The sequence below is a fragment of the Diorhabda sublineata genome, chromosome 5, assembly GCF_026230105.1.
Source record: "Diorhabda sublineata isolate icDioSubl1.1 chromosome 5, icDioSubl1.1, whole genome shotgun sequence".
NCBI lineage: Eukaryota > Metazoa > Arthropoda > Insecta > Coleoptera > Chrysomelidae > Diorhabda > Diorhabda sublineata.
This window is the reverse complement of record NC_079478.1, coordinates 10,073,324-10,100,995: the sequence shown is the minus strand read 5'-3', so window position 1 is coordinate 10,100,995 and position 27,672 is coordinate 10,073,324. Positions and strand designations below refer to the sequence as shown.

Here is a 27,672-nt window from a genome sequence, read left to right as displayed (position 1 = left end):
TAAAAGAAAAAAGATGTCAACCGAAATTGTGAAAATCGAAAAATTGGAGTATCGAGCCATCGACCCTTGATCAATGTCCTTCGTATGCGACCGTGAAAAATTGGACTGTAAGCTTCAAAAGAGGTAAATTTTCCTTTGAAGATGATGACCGATCGGGAAGGCCAGTTTCTGTGTCAGTCCCCGTAAATATCGATGCAGATCATGACATGATTTTATCAGACGGTCGAATTGGGCTAAAACGGATATCTGAAGCACTGAATATTTCATACGAACGCGTTTATCATATAGTTCACGTCAATTTGAGCATGAAAAAAATTGCTGCAAAATGGATCCCCAAAAGATTGAATGTTGACCAAAAGCGTGCTGGGGTAGAAGCATCGCGTTCGATCTGTGCTCGATTTGAAAACGATGTAGACTTCTTGAACCGAATTGTTACTATGGATAAGACTTTGGTATATTTCAAAGATTCAAAAACAAAGCAACAATCAATGGAATGGCGACACTCTGGTTCTCCAAGACCTAAGAAGTTTCATGTCCAAAAATCTGCTGGAAAAGTTCTTGCCTCAGTTTTTTGGGATTGCCATGGAGGAATCATGATTGATTTTTTTGGATTAGGGTAGAACAATAACTGGAGATTACTATTCGACATTACTGACCACTCTACGGGAGAAAATTAAGGAGAAAAGACGCGGAAAGCTATCCAAAGGACTACGCCCCTGCACACAAATCTCATGTTGCGATGTAAAAAATTCGTGATTTAGGATTTGAATTATTAGAACACCCCCCTTATTCACCAATTTGGCTCCGTCCGACTATCATCTCTTTCCTCAACTGTAAAAAAATTCGTAAATCTTATTATAGAAGGTCGTGAATTTTATTCCAACGAGGAGGTAATAAAAGCTGTGGAGGTCTGGTTTGCAGAGCAAGAAGAAACATTTTTTTTTAAAGGTCTATATACGTTGCAGGTTCGCTGTATTAAATGTGTCCAATTAAGATGAGAATATGTTGAGTAATAAAATATTTTGTATTGAAATTTTGTTTGGTTCTATAGTAGGCTAAGAATTTTTCAATATATCCTCGTATATGCAACCAAAACAAAAAGAAACAGTAAACGTGCATAATTCAGTTCCAGACATTGAGTTTATCGGGTTATTTAAACTTCACCGTTAATTTTACAAATGAACAAAAGTTCAAATATAATTTTATTACATTGTTGTAACTATGACAATTTGTAAATTGAGTACTTTTTCTGTACTTGTATTTCATATTTATTGTTAAAGTCGTAGATAAAGTATAAGGTTCTACTTGCTTCTACTCGATTAGTTACTTCATCTTCATGATATATGACCAACATTATGGAATTTGTTCATCATTCTTAATTCACCTTTATATAAAGATTGTTTTTACATGAGCTGTCGCCCTTTAAGATGATGCTATTATAGCCCATTCGGTTATTGTACGAAGAAACAATTTGAAAGTAATAAAAATAAGGTTAACCTTCATTATCCATTACTATCTCTTTCAATAATATGAAATAATTCATTTCACTTTCTGGTTGTTAATAATGCTATGAAATATTTCTTGGAAAGGAATCTATCGACGTAAATTTTGAGGGATGCGCATAAAATTACATCTAGTGCCTGTAGTTTACGTTTGGAATGAAAATTTCTAAACATCCTTTATATTTTCCAATTGTTAGTTTGTTTTCAAACTTCGGAACTCAATTGATTGCGAATATAAAATTAATACTGACCCAAACCTGTTGACCTGGTTATCTTTATTAACACAAAGAGTAAGGCGAAGTTGTTTTTAAGTTATTGACCAGACTTGATAGTGACAGAGACATACTTCTACCATGAACGTCCAGTCTCGTTAGTTAAATATTTCGTCTAGTCAGAGATATGAACGAAGTGAAGTTTTGGTTTTGTTTTCTATCTTTTTGGATTTATAATAATTTTGTATTGACAGTGCCTAAGTTAAGAACAGATATATGGCGTGAAGTTAATAGTGAATATGAACATGATACGAAGTTGCTTAAAAATAAATTCGTCCATGGGGATACTTCTAGATTGCCCAGGGGTATGTTTCCAACATATTACAGCGGCAATATTATAAAAAGCGAAATCTTTACTATTTTTCAAGCATTTGGAATTCATTTTTTTCATATAAGTAGTAGTAACCGAAAATGGTTAACTAAGCTGGTTAAAAAATGGTTAAATATACTAAAAATGATTTCAATTTGAATTAAAAAATGAACAATCGTCCAAATGAAGTGAACAAATCAGTTGATAAAAAACGACTAATTATATTATAAACAAATCTACTCCATATTACCAATAATTTCTAAAAAAATTAAATTGGATTAATTGTGACTTTCCTCTTTAATGAGAAAGAGGATGGTACATTTTGAAAATGACGTAGATATCTGTTTACCTTTATCTTTCAGAAACCATTAAATTTTTTCGAAGTTAATGCTTTTGACTGTTTTGGAAACATATTTTTCCGATTTTTGTTTGAAAAATGTGTGTAGTTTTTCATATTTTGATATATCAATACAGTTTTTTTAGTTATGGTTCTCTTCAGCATAGAATGTTGAAGGTTTTTATTTTCTTGATAACTCTTTGAAATAAATGAGTATTTTATTCTGAAGTCCATAAAGTAACTGTGTTAAGTACTTAGTAGCAAATTATTTTTTGTCAACCTATGAATAGTATTAAAAACCACAATAAAATTATTCCTACAATTATTGACAGCAACAATAATTGTGCAGAGGGAAACTCTTTTGCCGCCACTACTGGCAACATTGTATTGAAATTTTATACGAATTTATCTTGGAAGCTGATAGATTCAATGAATTTGTTTTATGTCTGACTCTCATAAAGGGCGCTAGTTACACGGTTCGTACCAAGTAGTATTGAACATAACTTTTTCAATATTAGATTTATTAAGCAAAATAAAGTTATTAGTTATTGTGTGACATGAATTTTTTTTGTCGAGTAAATGACACCCCATCGATAAAACGAGCTATTGGAGGCCTTAGTATGATACAAACAACAATTTGATGTTCATATATTGCGGTTCTGTTGTTTGTTCCCAATAGCTGAGTAACCATAATTATTTTAGTTTGAATTTTACACGGTAATAACATTTTCTCTAAGTTTGCCAAGGAAAACTGTCATTAATTGATAGTTATGACGTTGAGTCAATAATAATTAGATTTCCAAAACCGTGTTATTTGTTAAATTAGATATTGTTAATCAAAATGTACCGAAGTTTTGAATACACTGACATGTTATTAACCTTAGGCGAGTGTTTAGAACCGTGTGGTGCAGCTGTTACGCGTTATGTAGAAAAATTCCTTACTAAGTAAAAATATATTTTGTTTTGAGATTGACATATATTAAAATCTTTGTCAAATAAAAAAAACCCACTTTGATATGTTAACCAACTCATAAAAATATAAAAATAAATAATATATGAAAAATTAGACTTGAATTTTTTATTTACGAAAACACAAATTCTCTCGACTCGACTGTCGCCCTACTGTTTTTTGCGTGTTATGCCATGATGGATGGATAAACATGACAAAGATGGCGTGTTGCATAGCAAACGAACCATTCTGGAGTAATGGGAATTTGCTTTGCGGGGTATTCACTTTGCATGACCCTGCCCCATATATCCAAAAAATTCATATTTCTGTTACCTTTTTTCAGTGTTGAATTTTTTTCCTGTGCCCGTAGAGGAAGAATGCAATGCCAATGATGGTCGACGCAAAGGTAAGGTTAGTTTGACTAATTAAACCTACTATAGTAATAATTCCATTATATTTTGATATACATGGTTAGTTGAAACAAAAATTATTACAGAAGACTAATATGTACTATTTTGATGATAGTAATTAATACAATGGAGCCTCTCTAACTCGAAAACCTCTCCAACTCGAAAAAAAATTTTGTCCTGTGCGAAATCCTCTCGAAAACTCGAAAAACTCATTGTAAAATCACAACCTCTGTAACTCGAAGTCTGATCGACCGACAAAGTCCTTTATTTTTCAATATTTAGCCCTAATAATAAAATTTAGCCTATAACTCGAAACGACGATCACCCGAATTGCGAAAATGTAATAGTATATTACGTACCAAGAGTTGTAAGTAACTTATTACGCGGCTTCGTTCATAAATTTCATCAGTGAGTAATGGGTTTACAACTCTTGCAACTACAACACTTTTTCTACGCCCATTCATAGCATGCTACTTGGGCGTAGAAAAAGACATATAAATATACGTACGTATGAGTTGGCGTCGGTATTAACATTTCGATTACCGTCTTGGCAGGTGCTAAGAGAAAACTGAAATGTGTGAGCATTTCTGATAAAGTAAAGGTTATTGAAGCTGTGGATCGAAGTGAAAAGAATAACCAAGACATAGCAAAAGTCTTTGGCTTTCCTAGGAGCTCATTGTCAACGATTTTGAAAAATAAAGACGAAATTTTATCTCGATTCACGAAGGTGACTGGAAGTCATAAAAGAAAGAGAGAGGCTGATCATTCAAATGTTGAAGAAGCTACGTTGAAATGGTTTGAGCAGTGTGTCGGTAAAAATTCCAGAATTTTAGGACCAATCTTGTGCGAGAAAGCTGAACAATATGCAAAAGATTTATGCTGTAACAGTTTTAGAGCTAGTAACGGCTGGCTGCAGAAGTTTAAGCAGAGGCACGGCATTGTTTTTCGTCAAGTCTACGGTGAGAATGCCGATGTAAACAATGACACGTGACGATTGGAAGCTAAAACTGCAAACCATAATAAGAGAATATGACTTTGATGACATTTTAAATGCCGATCAGCTAGATTCGATAACTTTTTAAAAATTATGTTACAATAAAATAAATGTACAGATTCGCGTGCTCCTTTTATGTAATTTTAGATATATTCTATATGTGTCAATCTGACAGCACGTTAACTTTTAAGACTGAATCATGTTTTGGTGGAAAGCACAGCAAGGAAAGAGTTACCGTGCTATTAGCCGCCAATGCAAGCATGGATAACGATCGAATTGTTCACTGAATGGCTTATTGTCTCTCCAAAAACAAATGAAGCAACAAAAGCGAAAAATTTTACTGTTTATTATAATTTTACTATCGCCATTTGCTTCAAAAAAGCAGGCTTTGCAGATGTCACCTCTTTAGAATTAGAGTCTGAAACTGATTGTAATTGTCTCTAGTTACTGCGCACTTCAATATTCAACAACCTATGACTTTCGATGAGTTTGTTAATTTTGATGATGGCATTTCTGCATACGGACTATACAAATTCTGACATTATTACAAGTGTACGAAATGAAGACAAGGAAGATTCTGATGACAGGACGAGTTACACACTACACTCTGTGACAAGTCATGATGCGAAACGTGCCCTTGATACATTGAGAACGTATTTAAAGAGATCAGAAGAAATTGGTGATAATATTTTTTCATCTCTACATAGCATCGATAATATCATCTATTAAATCAAAATCTCAAAGAAAAATAACCCATTTTTCCAATTAAATTGTGTAAAATTTTTTGATCGACAAGAAGAAAATTAATTTAAAATTGTTAACCTCTGTAACTCGAAGTAAATTTATTTCACCACTTTATATCGAAGTCTCCCTTACTCGAAATAGATTGCTTGTCCCTTGAGTTTCGAGTTAGAGAGGTTTCACTGTAATAAACACTGCCGCCTTTAACAGGAATCTATCATTTGTCTCCTATCAAAATTTTGCATAATTTGGTTTGTGCTTGGCAGCCATTGATATCAAATTACCTCGTGAATTGTGGATGATCACTTGATAATGAGAATGCTTTCCTCAAGATAGATACCCGTTTTGCCCGCAGTCAACCACAAACACAATTGTTTGTCAACTAAGCAGGAGTATTTGATGTGGTTCGACCGCAATATGGACGAGTTTTTGCATTGTCTCTTAACCGTGAACAAATCTCAACCTTCAACACATCAGAAAGCAAACATTAGTCATAACAATCTGTTTCTCGGAGTTAATCCGCGTTAGAGAGGGCCAATATGGATTTGTCAGCAAAAGCAGTCGAGACGATCATTTTTTGAGATACACTCAGTATAATACCTCCAAACAATCCATGGCGAATATTATACCAACACATTGGGTTGATTCGAAGAGAAGTAGCATATATTCATGAATATATGCTATATATTTCTAGTTTCCAAACTTAAAGATATAGATGGTGGAAAGAAATCTCCCTCGAACGATGAAATCATCTCACGCAAATAAACTAAACTGGACAACTGAGTTTTATTTACAATGATACGAGCTTATTATATCGTCCTTGTACATCTTTTTGGAAATTAATGAGCTTTCACCAAAAGACCTAAACAATTGTGGCATCGAGAACTAATCTTACCTAATCCAAACGACAAAAAGAGCGAATCCTGAAAAAAGGAAATCGAGTTTGGTCAAATTAGAAGATTTTCATCAATGTCTTTTTCGATCATAGTTATCAGAGACATTATGCGTTTTGGACAGTAATTTTCATGGTACAATACAACAGCTTAAATATCAATGATGGTTTTAATAACAACAATCCTGTGATCTTGAACTCTATGAATATTGGAAAAGCTCAACACGTAATTAAAAAGGAGCCTTCTATTATTTATTATTTCAAAGTAATTTATGGAAATAGTAAAATAAGTGATTAGGATAGATCGATTTATAGTTTTTGGATGTTATTGTTTAAAACTGAAGTCAAAGGAATTAAATATATATTCACCACATTAATTTATATTGTTTTAAGTATGAAACAACAATACGTTGCTTTAGCGTGGCGTACCAATAATAAACTAATACCCACAAAACATACCTTGAAACGTTATAATACATCGAATAAAATCTTTTTCAGGAGTTTGCATGAATACATACGAATGTAAAATGAAAAGTGGAGTATCCTTTGGTTCATGTGCTTATGGATTTGGAGTTTGCTGCGTATGTAAGTGTGTAAGTTAATTCTAGGATTATAATCACTTTTTTGCATTTTTGACATAACCACACGCATTCAAAGTCCAATCTTTTTAGATGATTATCACTCTCTTTAAAAAATATTCCCTCGCTACAGCTGTCCTTATTTTAAATATTGATCATATTGAAGAAATAGCTTGATTTTTTGTTAGTAGTTCTTCATTCTATTTTTTCCTCCATATTTTCTTGACCACGTGTTACGCGTGGATAAACATTGAATTACAGCTGGTTCCAGTAAATATGCAGGCTGTTACATTATATACTTGGTATTGTTTGTTTCTAAATATCACACAAAATAATAATGGAAAGACTGTAGAATGAAAAACAAACAGTAACTACTAGTTACAAAACCAAATCAACAAATTTTCCACCATTTAAAGTAGATTTGTAATGTTCATATATTTCTCAAAAACGTTAAAGTTCCACCTTTATACAAATCTGGAAGCTTTTTCTTCAACGACTCTGGTTTCATCTGAAAGAGAAGTGTCTGCAACTTTTCATTTATCCAGTTTTGATGTTGAAGGCACTAATTCAGGCGTGTAACTTCTTCTGATATACAACCCTGGAGCAGAGGTTTTTGAATTTTTCACTTGAAGGACACCTGTGAATTCTAGGGGTTTGACAATTATACAAAAAATTGACTTTGTTTAACATCCACTATCTCTGATCTCTTTGGATCATTCATTTAATGTAGACCTATGAGTTAATGAAAAATTATCTATTTATATGAAATAGTTCACCTACTAAAGAAACGGTATTTTATTATTAAATATCATTAAATACAATAAATGTTATTTATTTACATTTAAATGTTATAATATAATTGTTATATAGTTAGTGGAAGTTGATGAATCTATTTTTTCAGTTACCGCTACATGCGACAATGCAATTTTCAACAACATCACTTATTTCGTCAATCCTGATTTTCCTGATCTGACAAAAGGCATGTCTTCTTGTTTATTGACGGTAAAAAAGATGGACGACGACATTGCTCAGATACGTTTGGATTTTATACACTTTAATTTGGTTAGTATAAAAAACAACAGAAAATTTTTTATTTTTTACAGCATATTTTCCAATATATTTCCAATTTTTTTTGATTCTGGAAGTGTGCGGTTTTGTAGTATATTCTTTGAGGTAAACTATGTCAAAGCGAAACAGTCAAAGTTGTATTGATATTGTTCACTAGTTTGCATGAAAGGTTAAATATGATGGAGCTATCTGTATCAACAATTCAAACGAATATTTGACTATTTCCAAACTCAATCCAACTAATTTTTCTGTCGACAAATCACATTAACTGAAACTACATCAAGAAATGAAAATTGAGTTGATACCATGGACATTATCCGAGGAATATGCTCACAAGAAAGCAAAAACAATTTTTTGTCCGGGGTCATGACCACTGTAAGATCTAAATGTGTTATATTTGTTGGTTATTTAGAAAAAGAAGAAACGAAAACTGAGTAATATTATGCTGCTTCCTGACTTGTTTTGATGCTGAACGGCATTTGGTGGAAAATAATCGATCGACGTTATCTACCACATTCACCTGATCTGACTCTCTACGATCACTTTCTATTCGCAACCTCAAAAAAATGGCTTGATGGAAAGCTCTTTCACATAACAAATAAAGGATAGTAGAGACAAACCCTTATTCTGCGAAAGTTTCGATTTTATTTTTGGATTGCTAGAAAAAATAGAAACTGACTGATGTACGGAGTGAAAAGGATTTTATGTTGGAAAATAAGACTTTCTCATCGAAAAGTCGCTCGACTCTTGAACCACCCTCGTCTTACAAGCTCTTGAATTTTTATTTCTACTCATCTAGTCACAATAAGCATCGAACTAATCTATGAGTGGCGAAATATATATGTAAATATTTTCATGCTTCTAAATGTTCTTGATTTTAGGTCTCTTCTGTTTTAAAATTAGTTTTATTTTATAGTTTTTTTTTAATATATTGATAAAGATTTAAAAAATTAATATTTTTTAAGTATTTTTTTCATTATTTAATCTTGCAAGGGACTTTCTGTGTATTTTCAAACGGATATTCATCCTAGTACAAACCTTGAACAATGATGAGGTATTTTTTCTTACACTTGTCATCCTATTTTACATAATGGGATCATACACTTCTTCATAATAAGTTCCATGAGGATTTTCACAATAATTTGGAAGGAGCCGTTTCCATTTTAGAGGACATTTTATCTATTTTATGGATGATTGTATTCATAGTTAATTTTTTTACCAATTTATATTTCAAATTCAGGGACAGCCTAACAGAAAAAATGGAGTGTGTGAGGACGATGTATTTCTATTGTCGACTGGAAATACTGCGAGAGATGTAACTTTATGCGGACTTAACAGTGGACAGCACAGTAAGTAAATTATTGAAATCAAGACTGTTGATTAGTGTCTTTTTTTCCTTGTGGGTGGGAAATACGTGAATATTTTTCGATTTCGATTTTAATTGTGTTTTAATTTTATTTTATAGTTTATTTCGACGTCGAGAATATACAAGAACATATAAAAATCAGTATGAAACTGAATAGAAAAGCAGTAAATAGACTTTGGGAAGTGAAAATAACACAAATTCCTTTTTCACAAAGGGCGCCAGCTGGATGTTTACAATATTTTGAAGGTAATAGCATAGTATGCAAATAATTTGTCTAACTTTGGTTAACAGAAACGGTTAGCATATTTCTTCGCGCAGGCGACCATCCTTGTAGAAACACCTTGAAAGTGAAACTTTCATTGGCATAGCTGTGCTTCTCCTGAGTATTTTGGAAACTTTTTATAACTACTTAAATTTAGTGAATCATCTGCCAACAAAAAAATGGACATAAAAACGGTAGATGCGAACGATTGCTCGATCCAAATTTCATATTTTCACACAGAAATTTGATGTTTCGAATGTAAGGACTGCCAACATGAAAAAAAGTGAAAAAGCCTTTGCACTCTCAGCTCTAGAAACGATAGCGCATTTTTTATCGTTAGCAATCGGTAGATATTGACAAAAATCGTGATTTATAAAAGGAAGTCCCCTTGAAAAATAGACCAAAAAAAAATATGAATAATTTTATTTCAATAATTTATATTATTTCTAAATTATCATTTGATTTGGTTAATGAAATGAAAAATATGATTCATAAGTAAAAGTTTCAATGTTGTAAACATCTAATTTTGCAAAGGGAAAAATCACATTTTGGTTAGTTTAATTGATTTTTTCCTAATAATACCCAAATTTTTTTTCAATTCTGCAGATCTACCGTTAACGTGTTAAATGTAAAAAACTCGAGCTCGTTATATCACCTCCCGTGAGAATATATCGCTGCTACAGACAGATAAAATGCTAGTAATACTGCATATTTTTGTAAAAAAAACTGTATCGAAACTTAGATTACGATATTTTTTTCTAAAACCGTAAAAAATTAATTATCAATAAATTTTGTTAAAGCCACGTTTAGATATTAACAAATTCAATTACTGAGAGAAACTTGACAAAGTATACTTTTCAAATAATAATAAATCTTAAATAATTGAAAATTCACTAATTAACTTTGTTAAATCTAATATAAATAAATGTTCTACTAAATTAGGTAGATCTGATCAAAAATTACTACGTTGGTCATCCCTACAAACTTATATGATTGAATGTAAAGTATACCAATCAAGCAAATGAAGTAGGGAACGTATAACGTTAGTTTTGAATGCTACTATATTAGCCAGTGATTTTCGTAGATTATTCATTTAGATACCATAACTTAAGAAACATCTCACGATAATCACTAATCCACAGTGATTATGTTAATGGTCACAGTTTATAAAATTATTTCGTGAGATAAACTATGGTTTTTTCAAATCTTAATTTCGAATTAAATAACAGATATGTTTATAATTTGAGTTTTGTTTTGAAAAATTAAGTCGAAGTACATAGAGAGGAGAATGTCCTAAACATATGTTATATTCCAATAAAACGCTTTTTATTAGTTTTTATCTCATAATTTTTCAGGGGACATTCTTTTTTTAAATACCAGCAGTGATCTGTTATCATATGACGATTTCACTGACCCTAATACCTTTCCTTCATTACTTTTAAATCCTGGTTGGGGCGCTTCCCTTGTTCCTCACTGTAGTTGCTTAAATTCTCTGGAAAGTCATCTAGATTCTTGCGGAGATATCGTAATCACATTTTCTCTCGAATCTCTGAGTTTGTCAGCATATGTTGCAAAATTCTTCATAATCTTTGTCTAGGAAATACTCAACTACCAACACAAATCTTTTCCAGGCTTTACAATCCGAAACAGACTTGATAAAATCTGTATCTGCTATCGATAGTCACAAGACCATCAAATATTCCAACTTTCAACTTTCTCATACTGAATTTTGGAAAATTTATACAAATGTTTTTGTCCAGCGCTTTGAAAAATTTCTTAATGATTTTGATATGTTAGGGTGAAAGTATGATTTTGTTTCAGCTTACAAGCAACTCCTTTATTAAATTCGTTTTATCGTTACGTTGTGTAGGCTGTAATTGTTACCATAGGTTTCAACGTTTTCTTTTTCTTCCAATATTGAGGCCAATACTTCTGATCTTTATTTTAATATATTAAATCACTGAGTTCATTTTCAGAAAATAGCTCTGGAGTAGATGTATCACTCTCAAATTCACTGAGGGCATCGAAAGTACTTTTGGAACGTAAATAGACTGTGGAAAATTTTCATCTTGTAATACAAGATATTTCGTAGACTGTGAGTCTGAATACCCCCATAATGGATTTCGATTAAAACCTCTAGTACAGAGGTGTCAAACTCAATTTTGCAGAGGGCCATATATTAAATTTTGAATTCGTAGGCGGGCCAGACTGAAAATAGAAAAAATAGAACTGAATTATTATAACATTTTATTTATTAAATTATATAAGTATATAATATACGGTTGTTAAAAATCATATCAAAATTATAAAAGGTGGTAGGTAATTATGTTGAGGTCGAGGATTCAGATACATGACATCTCTTGTTTTTCACAAGCTCATTGATGTCAGGTATCAAAATCGTTGTAGTTATTTTAAAAATTTATTGGAGATGTTTATTCGCAAGTCTTGTGCGATGTTTGTTCTTATTTATTTTCATGACGGAAAACATCTGCTCACTTAAATAGGTGCTACCAAACATGCATAGAATGCGTGTTGCATGCTTTTTTAATTTCGGATAATTATCAAAACTCTTTAAATATTGTGTATAAAATGTAAGAGCATTAATCTCATTAAATTTTTCTTTCAAAATACTGTCCGATTGAAGATCTATCAACTGGATTTGCAAATGAACTGGTGCCTGTAAAGCTTCGAAATTGAATGGATTGTCGAAAATTGAAAATTCCATTTCATTCATTTTGTAAAAGTTTTCAAAACGATTGTTGAATTCCGTAACCAAATTTTGCAGAAGTTGAGAAGTTTGATTTATCACCTGATTTTCCCACATCCTCAACTTTGTTTCAAAGGCTTGAATACATGAATCGATTTGAGTTACAATCAGATTTTTATCCTGTAACTTTATATTCAGATCAGCCAAATGTTTATTCAAATCTACTAAAAAGGCACAATCAATCCACAAGTCATTACCATAATCAATTGCTTTGTCTTTTTTTAACATAAAAGCTTCAATAGGGTAATACAAAAAATTTTTCTAAAACTAATCTTCGACATCAGAAAACTTTTCGTCCAAATCTTGTAAAAATTACCTGAGCTGTCGGTGATTTAGTACTCTGCTACTTATAAAATTTACAATTTTAATTATAGGTTGCATGACATGGTCCATTTTTAAATGTTTGAAAGCCAATGATTCCTGAAGTCTTGAAATCCCACAATATTCCCTGATGTTTTTTGATTAATTTAGTTACAACGCCATAGACTTGAGAGTACGAGTATTAAAAAACATCCGTACAGTAATCGAATGAAGTCTAAAAGTTCTAAAAAACATGATTCTTCATTCCGTGGCACATTGCGATCGCGGACCTTTTGATACGGCCCAGGGGCCGGAAGCGGCCCGCGGGCCGTATCTTTGACATGACTACTCTAGTAGCTTCTACGTAAAAATATGATTCTCATGCTCCATTCACATCATCAATACCTTATTTTAATCCAGAATGCTCTCCATTTTACCACAACTTTTAAACTTTGGTTTATTTATTGTGTCCATTTTGAAAACAAAGTATTGAGCATCAGTGTCCTTCACAAAGTCCGTGACATTTCATTATTGTTTTTATGTTACGTTAGTATCACAAATATAATAAAATAGATCATTACTGTGACCACAGGTTAAAGGACAAGATGAATATATTAGGTTGGACAGTAAACAGTGAATGAAACAAGTATTAACACCTGACAACTTATCCACATTCACGTGTAAGTACTTTTACAGGATGAAAGGTCTCAGAGTTGGGTTACAAATTGTTCCAAACAGAAGATAAACGAAAATCATAAAAATAGGAGCATTTTATGAATAAATTTTTTGTAAAGATATCTAAGGCAACAACAATTTTTATTTCGTCCAAATCTGATTAAATTAATCAATTGAAATCTAGTCAGAAATTTTCCCTATTCATATATTCTACGCACAAGTGTATATTCAAAAGTTCTTAATATCTGGAATTGAATCAAATTCCATATCCATAATATTTAATTTATCTTAGACATCTTATTTTGGAAACGACAGATATCTTTGACTATAGCTTACAAGGACAGCTTCCCATTAATGTTTCATATTGCAGTTTCTGAACATAAATTCTTTATGAGCAGACAACGCAGCAAAAGCAGCATATTTTCAAAGAAATAATCTATGAAATCGCAAAACCGATTAGTTGATACATTTTTTTTGCATTAATAATTTTCCTACCACTTAAGGTAGCTTCCGGAAATCTATGCTGTTGAGTATCTTCTTATGGGAAACTATGTACAACATCAAGATTGATTTGATTATGATTTACATAAGATAATTTTCAGGGTCTACGGGAGTTGTTCAAACATTAAATTTCGCCGAAAATGGTCGGCATTTAGCTAACCAAGATTACAATATATGCATTCGACAAGAAGAAGAAATGTGTGGTATTGTATACGAACCTTGTCATGAAAACGCTTTCAGAATTAGTGCTAATAATGGAAACGATGACGGGGATTTAGGATCAGGTGATTTTGTTGATAGCTCAGAAGGGGGACAAATGGAAACTTGTGGAGATAAAATCACCGTGCCATGTGAATCAGATGACTTATTATCTGTGAGTTTTTTAGCAATATGAAAGTATATAAGCTTATCATGATATTTTCCAGCCTGGAGATGAAGATTTATTGCAAGGAACATGTGATATCAGTCATTGTGGATCGTCACTTTGTCCTGCTGGAGAACGTCCTTGTAGGATAGAGAGTACGGTGACACCTTTCGTTATTGGTGTTCATTTCGGGCCCAGTCTCAGAGATGAATCTCCTGAGGATAATTTGGGAATGTGTTTAGTTTACAAGCAATTACCATGTAACGTTTGATATGTATAATAAATGTTGTGTTTAAAGGTTAAAATTATTTTTCCTAATTAATTTGGAACCCTGCAGCTATATAGGTATTATGAAAAACAATAATAATCAAGTTTAAATTAGACATTTGGCAATAACAGTCATTGAGTGATTCAAAAATTGATGTAAATACGTCACCATTCACTATACGGGGGTAAGAAATCAAAACTTTTCCATATTTGATCTCCGACTGTAATATCAGACTACCATAAAGGCCATATATTAGGTGCGTGCTTCTTAACTAGTAGCTAACACTACATCTTGATCCATATCCTACTACGAGATTCAGCATATATATCAATTGAAAATGATCTTGGCAATAAATTGATTAAATTTGGGAGAGAGTCCTTTGAAATATTGAGCGAAATTTGAACACTGAATTACATATTTCAAGTTTGGTATTTCCTACAGTGAAATTTTGTAAAAGCATTTTTATTGATGGACTAATCATCCACTACTGCAAATCACTCAATATCAGTTTCTCTAAATTATGATCAACTTTTATAAAAATCATCAAAACATGATATTTTTTAAGTCATTTGTATTTATAGAAGTTTATAATTTTATAAAAACTTCTCGTTGCTATTAGCGATATCATTAAAAGTACTTTTTTCTATGGATGCATAAAATATTCTACTATTCTCAACGTTTTACGGCGTTGTTTAATATCTACTCAAGTCATGAAAAAATTTTCCGGCGTTTCCTTAGCGACACGACCAAATCACCGCACAATTATTATTACTGTCAACTTTCCAAACGGGAACAGCTTCAGTGTTTTTTAATATAAGATCAATTAAATAAGTTGTTGAATTGATTATAATGGAACCCGTAGATTTTGAGTTTAAAAATACACCTTCATATACTTTTCAACAAACATCCGATGTTTGTGATAATTTGCTACCAAACACATTTATCTGCTGTTTGTTTAATTTGGGTAGAAGAACTATAGTCGAAACATTCTTCCGTGACATATTATCCTGGTGAACATGGCAAAGATGATACTACGGATTTAACAATACGGAAAAACAAGTTTGGAACCCTTGTAAACGTGTAGAAGCGTTGAGCATAAATAACACTTGTAATTTGTACTTTTTTCGCATAATATTTTAAAGCTTTTAATACTGTAAAATTATGTCTGATTTGAGACGACGGAAATGTATGGGGAATTCAATTAGTTACTATACATTTTGTCTACACAGATGAAACATCAAAACAAATCTTTTTTCGGAAGTTCCTTATATTTCGGAAAATTGCTAGAAATAATTGGAGGAAAATTCAATGACATTTATATTTATCCATCATATCAACAAACCTTGTGGCAACGTCAAACAACATATTATTTTTATGTTGTTCTTGCTCAAAAAACAGGCAACATTTAATTTGACATTCATATGAAAGAATAAAGCTAAAAGTTATTATTTTGTATTCCATTAATAATTACATTCAAATAAGTGGGTATGAAACCAAAGTGGTGATACCACATTGATTGGCGTTTCTTCTCATTCTGTAATATCCGGCTTCACCCCAGGCAGTACCCCATGAGTTCTTGATTAACCAGTAATCAACACCATTTTCTGTACCGTATCCTATGGCAAGAACCCCATGATCAATCTGGTCGTCACAAGTTGGGTCGTCAATGATTCCAGAGCCGTAGAGTTGAAGAGGATCAGCATTTACACCAATGGAAATTGGTCCAATAGATCCTGAAAAATTAACATTAAAAATAATTGAATGGCGCACTATAACGAATCTAACGATATTTTAATGAGATAAAGTAGATGCGTACTCACCTACGGCTAGTTTTAAAGCATCCTCTGTTGGGGCAACATCCTTGAAACCTTTGGTCCAAAGAACAGCAAGTTTGCTATTAGCTACGCATTTACCTTGTACACCTTTGTATGGATAACTAGATTCACTTTGAATACCATAATCTTTGATATATGCGAAAGCTGAGTCCATCAATCCACCGTTGCAACCAAGATTTCCGTATTTACTGGAACAATCAACCAATTGCTGTTCACTCAAGGAAGTTGTTACTTTATTCAAAATGATGTTTTGTCCTTCAAGAGCACCAGTCTGAAACATATTTTCTCTATTGATTATATTTGAATGGACAACTTCCTGATAGTCGATTTCGTTTGGGTTTACACCAATATTCTAAAATAACCTACTACGGTATTTTTTAAATGATAAAAAATTAAATTCTTAATTAGAAATTCAAAACATATTGCTTAAAAATATGTTAATAACTTATTTTGGAGCAACGATGCACCCTGCATACATCTAATCGACTGTTGCTGATGACCGAAATTATTAAAAAGAACTTTTATTCAACATTTTGTTTTGAAACTTAACATAAATGGGAATAATGGAAAGTTACATTACTTTATGAAGACATTCTAAAAAAATATGTGTTACTTACAGCACTGAATGACCAGCAGGAACCGCATGTACCTTGATTTTTGACACCCAAAACGGCTCCTTTTTGTCTCCAATCCATTGTATCCTCAACAGTGAGGTTTTCGGGGAAAACGTGACGTGTTGTTTTGATTTTAGGTACATTGCTTGTGCTAATTCCAAGTCTGGCCCTGAACTCTTCTTTGGTCAGATCTGCGAATTCGTTGATGGCTAATGTGTACGTAGTTTTACCAGCTGCGTATTTGGCATTATGTTCGTTGACGCGTTTCACATTTTCGTTGAAGATGGCGAAACGAACAGATTCTTCAGAAGAACTTTCATAGTTTTTATTGTATCTGACCTGTAAGAGAACATCCACTCTAGTCTTCGAAATTTTTAATAGTTCATTTCATTTAAAACTAATATGAGTTCCAAATTTAAATTGAAAGTTCCTAAATATGAAGGCGGTTTGACGTTTCAGAGGTTGACAAAACTCAACTACGGTGATTATATTGTTAGATTCCGGCATAATTACAATGTAATCTGTCGAAATTTAACATAAATCTGACAGCTAGATTAGTTTTGATACTAATATATCAAAAATATTTCACAAGCAGCATTTAGAGTATTATTTAAACATGATTTTCACGTTATAAATACAGGAACTAAAGGAAAGTTGTGTATTGTCTTGTAAAGGCTCCGTCCCAATGAATTATTTATAAGCGGTTTTTTGTTTTACAAGTGGCCATATGAACACGATAGATGCTAAACGTCCTGGACTTTCATTTACTCCAGAAATGATCAATTTGAAATCATCGAATTAAGTGAGATAGCTAATGAAGTAGATATTTCAACTGATCGGTTATGAAGAATTTTTTGCAAAAGGTTATAGATGAAAAAGCTATAATCAAAGTTTGCGCTACGATTGCTTTATATTGATCAAAGGATACCTCTCCTTTAAACGTAAATGAAACATTGGTACACTACTATGTCCGAAAAATAAAACAGTTGAAGCAATGAACTTATCTGAAAGAATAAATAATTTCCACAGTGTTTGGAAACTCCATTTATTATTTTTTTGAAAAGGGAAAGCGAGTGGCTAATATTATGTGGATTTTCTCACACGCTTTTATGTAGAATATGAAAAAAAAGACTGTAGTTGAAAAAAAGATTATTGCGATAATGCGTCCCCTCGTTTTTACTCTATTATTGCAAAAACATTACAGACAAATAAAGCGGCATTCGGAATATCCAAAAGATTATTTTTAGATGGCTTGAAAGAATTGACAATGCTTTGGAGTGAGTGTGAAAGTTTCAAAGAAGATTATGCTGGAAATAGGAAATATTTGTCACAGGTACGGTAACTTTGTCATTGAAAAGTTATTTTTCCGTCAAACCGTCCTCGCATTTTCAAATTGTAACTCACTTTGAAGTTTGCCCAGTGTTGGTGGACAGAGAGGGCGTTGGTGGCAACTGCTACGGCGGCGAGAAAGACGAAAACTTTCATTTTGATTTTTCTATAAAAAATATAAAATTTTGGATTCTGCAAATTTTACTTCATACTAAATATAGATTGTGTCGCATTTATGATGAATTGATTCACTTCCCTATTTGAAAGAATTTAAGTTTTACAAAATCATACATCAAATCATAAATTAAACATTTATACCTGGCCTATGAGGAATTGCAATTAGGTTCAGATTTTTATATTATATTCAATATTTATTCATTCATTAGAAAAAAAGTTATATATATATATATATATATATATATATATATATATATATATATATATATTGATACACTATAGTCTTATAATGACAAAAAGTACTTTTTGACTCTGAGTTATTATTTTATAAAATGTATTTTTACCCTACTTCAAAAATAAAAATCAAGCGCTGTAAGGTCGGGGATCTAGAAATGCATAAAATTATCTTTTGTCAACTCTAGTGAGACCGAATAAAAATTTTCAATATTAGTTGATTTTATTGATAAATAAGGCTCATCACTCTATATAACGGTGTAAAAATTCAAATCTGTATGTTTTAGATTAAAGAAAATTAATTTGAAAGTAACTTTGTATCATATACGACACACTGTGTGCAGATAAAATCACCTACGATTTGTTTTCTATTGATTTGAAATAAAACTAACATAGGACCAAATTTCGAATACAAAATATTACTTGATAGAATCTATTTGAAAAATGAATTTTACATATGATAAGGTATTTCTTGAATGTTCTATTTCTTATTCAAAGATTTTTGTAATGAAAATTAGTGGTACTTACCTTTTACAAGAACAACAAAATGAAACTGTGTATTTGGTTACAGCAAACATTGTTTATATAGTAAATTTTTCAATGGTACTTGACACTTTTAGAAGAGATAAGCTACAAAAAAACCATTTTCTCCAATTGTTTCTAATCATTAATCCAATTCAAGTGATACTTGAACAGATCGGTTGAAGATTTTCTTGATAAAATTTTGTACGCAATGTTTCAAGTAAATTTTTAATAATTCTTTGAACTGTGAGGGAAAAATTGGCTTGTGTGGTTTTTATTTTCAAAGAAAAAGATGATTAACAATCTAACTTAACAACCAAAACTGGGAAATTGTGAATAATATTCTTTTTACAACAAACGCAAAGTTTCATGTTTCCAATATTAAACTTTTTTACTGAATATGCTCTAGAGATAGAAGACATGTTTGCAAATGTTCTAATGGCTTCCATTGGGTTTTGTTCTAATTAGCTGGAGCTTTCCACATGGATGTAACAATAATAATATTAACATCGACTGTGAATTCTAGCATCTAAGTGATTTATGAGTAATCAAATCAAATAGTGAAGTTCTCAATTTATTTCTTGTCAGTGTATCTAGTGATCGTGAATAAATTATGTTCTCAATACCATAGTGAATGGATCATTATTTGGGTCATCTCCCAAACTGCTCTTTGCTCTATTTTTCTCATAGATCAATTTTTTTATATGTATCAGTTTATTTAACTATGAAAGAATCGATTTCTTTCATACACGAAGTCACAAAATGGCAACACTCTCATGGAATCTACGGTTTTTCTAAGAGACCTATCAACACCATTCTAATTATCACTGAAGAATAACATAATCACACATAATTTGTTTCTAAATAATGGTAAATGTTATGATTTATGATATACCACCAATTACGAGTAATACGACTTTGAATCTTTATTTGTGGGGTTAGGATTCTTTCAAGTTTTGCCATGCTCAGATTGCTTTTACTAACTTGAATGTTGCCCTTTTCATGAACTTGAGTCATCTGAATTGTAAGTATTGTACTGAAGACTTGCATTACTTTTTCCACTGTCGGCAGTATCAAATAGGTGCGATTGCAAAACTGATTACAGGATGAGTTATAGAATTTACTTGAGGTATTGAAAAAGGGTACAAAGAATTATTCATTGATAGTTACACATTCCCAATGTTCTATGTATAAAAATTTTATACGATAATACGATAAAAATTAAAAATGATATTTATTGACATTTTTCATAAATACTTATCAAAATTATGATGGATGAGTTTACAAAAATGTATTTCATTAGTTATTGGTTAATGAATATTCTCTATATACTGTGTTTATAACTATTTGAACCTACTTTTGAAGGCATTTTTATAATAGTTGAAATGATGAAAAAGTCACAAGTGTTCTTAAATTTGATGATTTCTTGGTTCAGTAGTATACATCTGATATACCTTAATATTACCCACATTTGATGATTTCACATGACTTTTAGCAGTAAGTGTAACTATAGAAGAAAGCACAACCAATCTACAAAGTGCAGATAAAAGAGAACACATACTTGTTTCGGAGTCTATGATTTCACCATCTTTTAATAGTAAGCTAAGATTTTGGTTAAATCGCTCCTATTACATAGTAAATAATGGTACATACGATTTATCATTGAAATATGAATCATTGTCATCAAACATAACAATTACTTACTACTGTTGAGGGTTCAATATTATATTCAAATATGTTTGATACAGATTGCATCTTCTATCGGAACTTTGAGCTAGTTATCTGTTTTGGGGGGGATAGGCTGCTAAACTGGCTCTTCAACCCTTCTCTTTCTCAGGGCTTGGGACCGGCACTGGAGGCAGACTACCTTGGAATTGACATAACCAGTAATGGAGACTTAGAAGACGAAGTAAGAGGACAAGGAGCAAGAGCAAATAAGATGTCTTCAGAAAGTAGTATGGCGGAACAAACACCTAACACAAAAAACAAAGACACGAATTTACAAAGCGACGATCTATAATGACCTACACATCAGAAGCAAGACCAGATATATAAAAAAAGAAACAATTCTTGGAGACTACGGAAATAAAAATTCTCGGGTGGATTTTAGGAAAACCAATATTAGACCGAGAAAGAAGCGAAAACATTAACGAATGGGTATCACAGCGTAAAAAACAACGAAACCAAGTCGAATGACAGACGATAAACTGGTAAAAATAGTAGGGAATAAATCTCTAATTTGAGCATGGAGTAGTGGTCGACCACGAAAGTGGTGAAGTAACAATCTAGAGCCAGAATGAGGAAAAATGTCGCAGAAGGAACAGGCGTTAAACCTATTATGGAAGAAAGAAGAAGAATATTGCCACTGGAACTCAATTCACATTTTGATAAATTTGATTATAGTCCATTATATTTAGGTTTATATGACTAAAACTTGTACCAAATGTCAATGAGAAAATACCGAAAGTACATATTACATTTTAAACGTTGTAATATTTTTTATAAAATTGACAGAGCAGTTTCTTTACTATGATAGATAATAATATTAAATACTAATAACTATATTTGTTTAAAATATTAAGTTGCATTAAAAGCTGTTTATCTAATACATGACATATCATTGGTTCTGAAATCTAATCAAATTTTGTCACACATGTGTGGAAAGTTTGTATTCAGATTTGTTACGATGATTGTCTTTTATCGTCGACACAAATAAATAACGGTTTCAATTCATAACAACAAAAACATTACTATCCAATCTTGATTGGAACATCTCAAGATAAGAATTTGATAACTGCGCAATCCATTTTAACTGTGAAAAACATTGAAATATAAATGGACTTCGCATTCTTTATCATTATGTAAAAACAAAAGTGTTTTAAGTGGATGATTCTAATCTATTATAATAATCCAGATTTTTCTATTGTGCTTTATTGATAGTTGTATGACTACATTAACCGTAACTTTAAGATAATATTTCTAGCATAATGAGAAATTTCTTTTATTTAGTAAAGAAACAAACGATATATGATTCAACAAACTAAAGGAGCTAAAATAGGTTGATATAGATGACCTTTCCAATATTAGGCTTCGTTTGTCTATCGGCTGACGTACCTCAGCAAAAGCAAACAAATCAAACTTTGGATTTTTAGTGTTGGTCCAACGTAAGCAAATTATTCTCCACCTGAATGTTTTTAATACACTGTAGAAAAGTGGCTGCCTATCTTTAAAGATTACTTTGGGTGGAAAACATTGGATGTTTATTAGGCTCATACCATCAAAGTGATACATACCTATCATATACCTAGTGGCTTTAACAAAGTTTTGGAATTATATTTCTATTGCTTACGGTTTTTTAGCCTCATCGTCCAACCAATCTGTTATTGGATAGTGATATCTATTTGTAGTTGGAGAAGTAAGTTTACCATATGTTATAATACAAAATACAGGGTGTTCGGGACGTAAAAAAATTCGGAAATGAATAGATGACGTGAAAATAATGCGCTGACATAAAAAAATTTCTCATACGAGTTATAGGCGTTCAAAGTTGCAAAATCAGCACTTATATTCAAGTATATTTTTTATTTCTATACTTATTCATTAATAATTTTCAATGTTCTGTTCATTGAAAAATATACGAAGCATCTCAAACAATGATCAAATCACTTTTTGCGGGCATTGATGTATTAGTAAATTGAAGCTAATTTTTGGAAGCCTTTCGTTTATGAGTACTAATTATTATATACGTATCAAGGCAATAAAGTCATACTTCTTGTCACGAGGCTGGATTGACATAAATAGAAGATGTTTCAGGACTTGATGCAAAAAATTCGGGAGTTAGTAGTTAATTTCAAAATATTGACTCCTCGTTCTGAGAACTTATTTAAGTATTTTTTATAATTTATACATTCGAACATTATGAATTTTTGATGGATGATTACGTATGTCCACGTAGTATGTTTGACGGAAGATATAAAAATAATTCTACACTACTATCTGAAGACCAGGTGCAGCTCTCCACGGAACTTATGCTCCATGGTTAACAATCTTTAAATTTTACAGGGACAAACTGTACAATCAGCAGCAAAGATAGCAAAAATTAATTTTTCAATCGATTTTTCAACAAAAAGTTGATATAAGAAAATAATTTAAAGAAGGTGTAGTTCAGTTTAATTTGTAGTTTAGTTTTAAATGAATTTTCAATATATAAAAAAGCGTTAGTTGCCGATGTCTAATTGAAAAATAATATATTCATATTAGTTAAAAATTGAATAATATCAATTCTTACAGGTTTTCTTTATTTTTCCACCTATCTCCTCCCAAGCCTCTTGTCACGATAATCTTTACTTTAAATTCTATACAAAAATTCTTACTTCCGTACTTCTTCATTACATTGCTTTTCCAGTTTATATTTGCCTTCTCGCGCCGGAATATACGAGGATATATTGAAAAATTCTTAGCCTACTATAGAACCAAACAAAATTTCAATCTCAAAATATTTTATTACTCAACATATTCTTAATTGGATACATTTATTACAGCGAACCTGCAACGTCTTTAGACTTTAAAAAATGTTTCTTCCTGCTCTGCAAATCAGACCTCCACAGCTTTTATTATCTCCTCGTTGGAAAAAAATTTACGACCTTTTAAACTTTTTTTTAGTTGAGGAAAGAGATGATAGTCGGACGGAGGCAAATCTGGTGAATAAGGGAAGTGTTCTAGTAATTAAAGATCTAAATCATGAATTTTTTGCATGGCAACATGAGATTTGTGTGAAATGTGATCTCCAGTTATTGTTCTACCCTTATCCAAACCATGACTACTCCATGGCAATCCCAAAAAACTGGAGGAAGAACTTTTCCAGTAGATTTTTTGACACGAAACTTCTTAAGTCTTGGAGAACCAGAGTGTCGCCATTCCATCAATTGTTGTTTTATTTCTGGATCGTAGAAAAGTACCCAAGACTCATCCATAGTAACAATTCGGTTTAAGAACTTTAAGAAGTCTACATCGTTTTCAAATCGAGCACAGATCGAACGCGATGCTTCTACCCTTGCACGCTTTTTGTTAACATTCAAACATTTGGGGATCCATTTTCCAGCAATTTTTCTCATGTCCAAATTGACGTGTACTATATGATGAACGCGTTCGTATGAAATATTCAGTGCAACAGATATCCATTTTAGCCAAATTCGACGGTCTGATAAAATCATGTCGTAAACTGGCCTTACCCATCGGTCATCATCTTCAATGGAAAATTTACCTCTTTTGAAGCTTGCAGTCCAATTTTTTGATCACAAAGGGTCGATGGCCCGATACTCCAACTCTGGTTTACTTTTTTGACGTCAAACTTTACACTGACACTTCTAATAAGTTATTGTTCGTTGCTATGGTAACGCAATATTTTGTTTACGCATAGAACTGGTCTAGGCTCACTAGATATTAATACATCCTCTTATGAGTTAACGCAATAACATTCTAAGGAAAATTTAAGCGTGTTTTCAGCTTAAGATGACACATCATAATAATATGTATGGGTCTTTTTGGAATAACTTGTTAAATGCTGATAAAATATTTTTTGATGACTTTGATCAGGTAAAATGGATGATCTGGTGTTTTTCGAAAAACTTTATATAGTATCTTCGATGTGAAAGTCTTAGTTTTTGAGATGAATGACGATTGAATAATATTATTTCATCGAATTTTCAATATTACGTCTTTGCCTCTGTTTTGGTGACGTGCATATTGAATATAAGAGCTACGTTGTATCAATTTTCATTAAATATAATCTATTCGTTCGGTAGGTTTCTATTAAACCCATGATTAATATAATCAGTTCAGAACACGAAATATTTCATTCTCAATGTTTACTTTAATCAGAAGACATGGATGATCAGGTGCATATAAATTTATTCTGTTCCCCCAGAGTAAAAGTTTCAATTTTTTTGGTCTATTGTTTTGTAGCATTCTCCAAATGTCCAGATAGATGTTAGGGTGAATATTTAGAATACTTTGCAGAATCGATAAGAAAGCCCTTAACGAGAACGACTTGTACTTCTTTATTTTATTAATGTTTTATGATTTAATTTCGACGTGACTTTTCACATGATAATTGATTAGTGGATATATGTAGAAAAAGTGATTTTATCATTTTCCCAGTGGATAACGTGGTACTCCAAGTGTAGTTAAAAGTATAAGATGATTGGAACTAAATTTGTAAAGCTGGGTTTCAAAGATAGTACATTTTAAACACCAGACCTCTTTGAATAGCTAGTTGAAGCTTTACAAAAGCAAAAGCTTTTTATTTGGAAGAGAAAATTTTATTGTAGGAAAAACCCTCTCCAGAAATTTCGATACTGTTTATGAGGTATGGGGGAAATGCATTAATCGATGAAGCATATGGAAACAATTCAGTTGTATTTTCTCACAATAATCATTTACATCATATATTTATAATTAAAAATCATTAATTATACATATAGAAACAATACTGAAATAAATTATTATCATAATGAATAGTCCAATTATAATTTACTTTTGTACATTTGAAATTTTGAGTTCAGTAATTCTTATTACATGCTTGATTATGCTACAATCTAGAAATTTCTATTTTTCAAACATTTTTTAAACTTTTCATTGTTAATAATCAAATTAGCACCCTATAAAACCACATCATTAAACATCATAAAAATCTTTTAAATCACTGTTAATTTGAATGTCCTGTTAAATATCATTGCACATGTGATCGTTACCAACTGCAAGTAGGGTAACTGATGTCTCTTGTACCATTAAAGGATCCGCGCGACGAATGTTCGATAATTTTTTTTTCCTACTACCCATCATAGATTGATTTCTCTTCAATGAAACTAACGATATAGACGTACCTCGATGATGATAACTCTGAGATCGTTTCAAATTTCTACATAGTAGATATCTGAAAATAGAAAATTGAATTATATAGCAGGATGAATATGAAATAATAACTCTTAACAAACGTTGCTTCGGGAAAAGCTGAAATGTCTTTCAAATCCCTAGTCTTATTGAAGTATAATGAGGTAATTGTTTAATTTATAGCAAACGGAGTGTAACTCCCAATCTACCAGTGTAAATTTGGATAGGACGTCACTATAAATTATAACAGTTGTTCACTGTCATACTTTTTGGTAAAGATACGAGACTAAATTTATTTTCAATTTATAATTGTGTCACGAAATTTGTTTTTACGTACAATACATTTACTAGTAACCACTAAACATAACTATTTCTCCCTTTAAGAATTTTTTAGTACATTTTCAGTTGTGTATACTCCATCTTTTTTCTATCTACTAAATGTTTTGTAAAAATTTTTGACCATGCGTTTCACTCACATTTCTCAAATTTTTTCAAAAGTAGTAGGCAATGGAGAAGAAGAAGAAAATGGACTTCTAAACTCATTAGGTCACGTAAAGTTTAAAATGCTTTTAACATTCCTTTTGATGATCTGTTTTTCATTCTCTATGATTCTCTATAGCTTCGTAAATGCAGTCCATCTTTCTTTTGAGGATTGTGGATCAATTATATGTCGTCTAATAAATGGTTTAACGGAAACACATCAACTTTGCTTCTGAGTTGCCTGGAAACTTTGATATTAAGTACTGGAAGCAAATCTCAACTCTTCAGAAATTGCTTTAGCAGTCCCAGCTTTATATTATGCGGTGGTAGAAGAGCTTTGAGAAGAGGAACCAAACTCCTTACTGCTTATCTGAATACTTAGAGGCAAGAAACTAATAGTTGAAATAGATGCAGCTTAAGTAGGTAATTACTGGTATACAAATTTCACTCATGATATTTTTTATCACACCTCGTGTAGAGATATAGTATGTTATTTATTTTTTACCTGTTAAAATACTTCCTAAATGCTGCACTAACGAAATAGAGTGCTATTGGATTAGCGCATGAATTAATATAGCAAAGGCAAAATCCAACTATTCTCAGATAGTGCCAGAAAGCATTGTAAACATCTAAAGATCTGGGATGGAAATAAAAAAACATCATAAAAGCATGGATTGGAGCAAAACATACTGCGAAAACTGCTACGAATACTAAAACAGTAACTGCCACTTTCTTTCTTGCCCTTATCTGCAAAAGAAAACCTTGATTATTATCTATATCTAACATCTAAATACTCTTCAATGGCGCTCAGTACTTTGAAATTGAGTGTTGATTAAATTCACCACCGGATTCAGTCGAATCCACTAAGTCCCATATTTATTCATTCATTCCATCTCTCAACTCTCGAAAATGATAAAATTTTTTCACATATATGTGTAGTTCAGTACTAAGGCACTATGGAATGTATGTGTTTACAGTTGGTCTAATGATCATAGTCCTTTCAGAGTGTTCAAGATGTGGGATGGCTAAAATAA

General features: G+C 31.7%; 3 protein-coding genes across 4 annotated transcripts in view; 1 reads left to right on the top strand and 2 right to left on the bottom strand.

The window, feature by feature from the left end:
* Positions 1–1,764: 1,764 nt before the first annotated feature.
* LOC130443997 (uncharacterized) lies at positions 1,765–14,651 on the top strand. Its single transcript, XM_056778943.1, has 8 exons — positions 1,765–2,079; positions 3,714–3,776; positions 6,906–6,992; positions 7,887–8,047; positions 9,294–9,402; positions 9,519–9,665; positions 14,026–14,297; positions 14,350–14,651. Exons 1-8 carry the CDS (start codon positions 1,902–1,904, stop codon positions 14,557–14,559), a joined length of 1,227 nt encoding a protein of 408 aa, XP_056634921.1. The 5' UTR covers positions 1,765–1,901; the 3' UTR covers positions 14,560–14,651.
* Positions 14,652–15,992: 1,341 nt separating this feature from the next.
* On the bottom strand, positions 15,993–21,542 carry LOC130443750 (cathepsin L-like proteinase). 2 transcript variants are annotated; one of them, XM_056778530.1, is made up of 6 exons: positions 20,625–20,801; positions 19,274–19,375; positions 18,410–18,500; positions 17,009–17,344; positions 16,377–16,662; positions 15,993–16,289 (listed from the first exon to the last, which is right to left on the bottom strand). In XM_056778530.1, exons 2-6 carry the CDS (start codon positions 19,321–19,323, stop codon positions 16,030–16,032), a joined length of 1,023 nt encoding a protein of 340 aa, XP_056634508.1. In that variant the 5' UTR covers positions 19,324–19,375; positions 20,625–20,801; the 3' UTR covers positions 15,993–16,029. The 2 variants fall into 2 exon arrangements, with proteins under 2 accessions (XP_056634508.1, XP_056634509.1); XM_056778531.1 differs by having other exon boundaries at positions 19,274–21,542.
* Positions 21,543–25,665: 4,123 nt separating this feature from the next.
* Positions 25,666–27,672, bottom strand: part of LOC130443929 (neuropeptide CCHamide-1 receptor) — a 123,724-nt gene continuing 121,717 nt past the window's right edge. The window contains exons 5-6 of the mRNA XM_056778829.1: positions 27,144–27,385; positions 25,666–26,201 (exon numbers count right to left, since the gene is read on the bottom strand). Coding sequence (XP_056634807.1) covers positions 25,991–26,201; positions 27,144–27,385 — 453 coding nt within the window. The 3' untranslated portion in view covers positions 25,666–25,990. The remainder of the gene's footprint in view (positions 26,202–27,143; positions 27,386–27,672) is intronic.

Bases quoted from the DNA above. Each gene is read 5' to 3' on its own strand.
- LOC130443997 (XM_056778943.1), top strand. From the start codon at position 1,902: ATGAACGAAGTGAAGTTTTGGTTTTGTTTTCTATCTTTTTGGATTTAT. The intron at 9,666-14,025 runs GTAATAGCATAG...GATAATTTTCAG, and splicing joins ATGTTTACAATATTTTGAAG to GGTCTACGGGAGTTGTTCAA. The intron at 14,298-14,349 runs GTGAGTTTTTTA...GATATTTTCCAG, and splicing joins AATCAGATGACTTATTATCT to CCTGGAGATGAAGATTTATT.
- LOC130443750 (XM_056778531.1), bottom strand. From the start codon at position 19,323: ATGTTTGCTGTAACCAAATACACAGTTTCATTTTGTTGTTCTTGTAAA. The intron at 16,663-17,008 runs GTAAGTAACACA...AATATGTTTCAG, and splicing joins CCTGCTGGTCATTCAGTGCT to ACTGGTGCTCTTGAAGGACA. The intron at 16,290-16,376 runs GTGAGTACGCAT...TTAATTTTTCAG, and splicing joins TGCTTTAAAACTAGCCGTAG to GATCTATTGGACCAATTTCC.